Below are 4187 nucleotides of genomic sequence, written 5' to 3'. Positions count from 1 at the left end.
CACTTACAGTTTTCTTATACTTACAGGTAGCTATTTTTAAAAAATTGTACTACTGTTGTTTTACCCCTCTAATAATGTCTTGTAAGACACTGAAACTGAAGACACCCCTTACAAAAAAAGACAAAAAATGTGTTAAGCATCTGAACTCTTTATTGAAGAATCTAATAGACCTATTTCACTAGTTCTGAGGCCACCATGGCACTTCACCTGACCAACCTAAACTGCAAAAACACAGTATAGGTAATATTAATACACATTGTTCGTACATGGGGGTTTTTTTCCAAAACCAGTGTAATAAATATTTCCTCTAACTTTAATAAATGTTGTCTTGTAAGATATACCATGAACTCTTTTTCAGATTACTGAGTAATACTTTCTATCACATCTGGATGAAGTATACTGATGGAATGTATGTACAGCAATTCTTAAGATTTTCTGAAACAATACTTCCTGCATAACATCCTTTGATTTTGGTAACTATTATGATCACAATTTTCATACACCAAATGATACAAAGAACAAACAACACACAATCTTTAAGCACAGACACCTGACGATGATATGTTAAATTCACTTAGGTGCATATGTAAAGACAGCTCAAAAAATCTTATGAATAAACAAATCCATCCAAAGGCACTAGGAGGAAGGTGGTCCCAAGCAACATAGAAATTAGTGGCTGATTGTACTCAAGTGTCTTTAATGAGCTCTTTTACAGAAAATGCAGTAATTATTTTACTACAATAACCAATTTTTCAAACCAGGCTTTATCTCTAAAGAGATACACATTGTTCTACAGACTTGCGTAGAACAATGTCTACGTTGTTTTTATAGCTACAATAGATCTTTTACAGATTACTTCTGTAAACACACAAATATGAGGTAACACAAAAAAAAAACTGGTGTAAAAATTAACTCACCTACTCCAGTAGCTGAGAAAAAAAAAATCCATAGTTTGATTTTCCTCTAATATTTGACATAATTGTCCAAATCTTAATTGTTTCAAGGAGCATTTGCAAAATAGAGCAATCACAATACTTAAAGGCTGACAGCATTATTCAAAATTTGAAGTATTACGCTCCATCTGAATATTTTCTCCACCTGAAAATAACTGATACTGGTTTAGTCAAAAATGCTGCAACCTGGGGCAACCTGTTTCAGCAGTACCATCATAAAATAAAGGGAGAGATATGGAAGATCTTGTCCATGATTTATCTAGCTTCCTACCATTATCTTCATTAAGCATTGTTGCAGTAATACTTTCCTTCTCACGTGTTCCTTCTTCAAAGACAGCACTGTTGTGGTGTTTATGATGGTATAAGAAAGGTTTCTTTTTAGAAGAACACTGCACCAAATACCTCCTGAAGGCCTTTTGAATAATAAGAGCTGATACTTCCTCTTGTTTCCTTTTAAGGGTAGTAGTAATAGGGTTGCAAGAAATTTTAGCTGGATCATCAGCCATAAATTTTTCTTCAATGTGCGTTTCAAGATCACCCAAATCTCCAGATTCTCCCCAAACCCTTTTAGAGAAAGCAAGCAAGACATCCAAGCAGTGGATCTTATCTCCACTAACTAGAGGAAGGTCCATGGATATGAGCTGAATTTTATTAGGCTTTGGAATGCGTAAGGGTTCTGCCAGAGCATCTGCAAAGTCTGAAAGAGCAGAATATTCAATAAACTGTGTTGCCTGAGGATCAAATTTTCCCCAGGTCTCATAAAACATATCAAAGTCATCCTCACAAAGAAGATTTGTGCTTTCTTCAGTGGCAATATTGAAGTTCTCTAAAATGACAGCTATGTACATATTTACAACAATAAGAAATGATATAATGACATAGCTTACAAAATAAAAAATACCAAATCCCTTACTTTTGCAATTTTTTTTCTGTTCACTTGTTAAATTTAAATTGGGAGCACATGAATTAGATTCTTTTAACAAAGGGGCCAGAAGACCATCCCAGCCAGCTGATGTTGTAATTTGGAAGAGACAGAGAATGCTACTATCAAAGGTTTGAAAGTTGAACAGGTTATCAATCCCACCTTCCCAGCCAAGACAGGCAAAGTTTGTCATGCCCACAATGGCATAAATGAACATAACCAGAAAAAGCAAAAGACCAATGTTGAACAGTGCAGGAAGAGACATCAGTAAGGCAAAAAGCAGAGCTCGAATTCCTCTAGCTTGTCGAATTAATCTCAGAATTCGGACAATTCTTGCCAAACGAAAAATTCTCAAAAGTGTAGGAGAGAAGAAAGCCTGAAAGCCTTCAGAAAGTCCAGTACCTTTGAAATGAAAAAGAAAACAAAATATTGTCAAGCCATTATCAGTGAAATTTCCTATTTACATCTATTTTGTTATATGCTATGCTTTAGGTGTTGAAAATAAAATTGATCATATTATGAAACTTTCAACAAAAACATCATCATCAATATTGCAATTGCTTACAGAAGAGCTTAGAAAAGAAAGACAAATTGTAATAAGTGTAAATATTGAAGAGGTATCAAGATTTCATATAGTTTGGAGACTGCATTTTCCCAATTTTTTCTAATTCAGGGGATAAAATTATGCATTGCTTAAGTACTAAAAAGTCCTTTAAAATCCATTCAGCTCGTATGTTGGAAGCTATGGGGCTTGTCTCTGAGCTGCTGTCTGAGTGCTGCTGCTTCTAGAGGACTAAACCTCATGCTAAATGTGAGACTTTCATTAATGCTTGGTACGTGAATGACATCAGAGAAAAGCAAGAAGAAAATAAAGGAAAACTATCTTTCAGTATTCATCCTCCATCACACCTCATTCTATGATCCTACTATCAGAATAATTATGCAGTAGTAATGTAAGTAATTACAAACCTAGGACTTAAGAAGTCAGAATTTTCATAGAATCATAGAAGTGTTTGAGTTGGAAGGAACCTTAAAGCTCATCTAGTTCCAACCTACCTGCCATGGGCAGGGACACCTTCCACTAGACCAGGTTGCTCAAAGCGCCATCCAAGCAATTTTTCTGGATTGCATGGGATAACAAAGGGGGACTGTGCTTAGGGATGAGGCAGAGAACTCAGATCAGTTTCTTTCCCATCCTTTTTTCTATGACATAACCTGAGCATGGTAGGAGGCATAACTGTACAAGAAACTAAAGCTATATATGACCCTTTGCAGGGGAAACAATAAGCATTTAGACTTAGTTGAAAAGCAAAATAAAACCAAGCCAGTTTTAATGACTTTCACAGTCACCAATAGTGGCCCAGATTTAGAGTGGTGCTGAACAATTAAATTTTCCTGAGGTTTCTGAATCAGTCCTCAGGATCTGCTTTCTTAAAAGAAAGTCCTGGAAAATAAGATCTATCTTTTCCATTTTTCATACAAATGTATTTTTAACCTGAATTCATAAAAACATCAAGAGAAAAATTTAAGTACAATAACTTAGAAAATATGTTACTCATTAAATTCCTATTCGATTAATTAGTCAATAAATTTCATACTAAAACAGAAAAATAAAAAGTTTAAAACTATGTATTTACCTTTTAGTATTCTGCAAAAAATGTAAGGAAAAACAACAATAAACCCTTTTAGAAAGAATCACTCAGCATATGGTTTGAGAAAGTACAATGGATCTGGAATGTTTATCAGATACATATAAGTGGTTACTTCATACTGAAATTTGGCTTAGTATTGCTAAGACGCATTACCTGATCTGATAATGATTAATACTTACTAATTAATGAAAGGATCACAACAGCTAAATCAAATATGTTCCAGCCACACATGAAGAAGTAACGACTTAAGGCTAGTATTTTTATGGCACATTCTGCAGTAAATACTGCCACGAAAAAAAAGTTGATTTTATTAAGAACATTCTTGATGTTGTTCTGGTTATTTTCTGCCATCATAACGACCATATTTAGACAGATGAAAACCGCAACAGTAATATCAAACGCTTTGTGCGATACTATGTCAAACAGCAATCCTTGGAACATATTCTGCAGAGAGAATGAGAAGAACTGCTTAATGCTACTTGAAGACCCAGGCTACATTCAAATATTAATCAGTAACTTACTTATGCTTAGAAAGAGAATTTAAGAGAATATAAATTTAACCATAACCTCCTACAAGTATTTTTAGGTAATTCCTTTAGACCTTCAAAGAAAACACTCAGTATTTGGCTAAGTATTTTCAGGCATCATGCAATGACATTT

The 4187-nt window shown here is 34.3% G+C and overlaps 1 protein-coding gene across 1 annotated transcript in view; it reads right to left on the bottom strand.

The window, feature by feature from the left end:
- Positions 1 to 1123: 1123 nt before the first annotated feature.
- Positions 1124 to 4187, bottom strand: part of LOC104408841 (sodium channel protein type 5 subunit alpha-like) — a 41162-nt gene continuing 38098 nt past the window's right edge. Inside the window, exons 24-25 of the mRNA XM_010018565.1 lie at positions 3707 to 3971; positions 1124 to 2277 (exon numbers count right to left, since the gene is read on the bottom strand). Of these exons, the coding sequence (XP_010016867.1) occupies positions 1124 to 2277; positions 3707 to 3971 (1419 nt within the window). The remainder of the gene's footprint in view (positions 2278 to 3706; positions 3972 to 4187) is intronic.

The sequence above is a fragment of the Nestor notabilis genome, unplaced genomic scaffold, assembly GCF_000696875.1.
Source record: "Nestor notabilis isolate BGI_N333 unplaced genomic scaffold, ASM69687v1 scaffold9177, whole genome shotgun sequence".
NCBI lineage: Eukaryota > Metazoa > Chordata > Aves > Psittaciformes > Psittacidae > Nestor > Nestor notabilis.
Note: the sequence above shows the minus strand (reverse complement) of the source record. Positions and strands in the feature narration are given on the sequence as shown.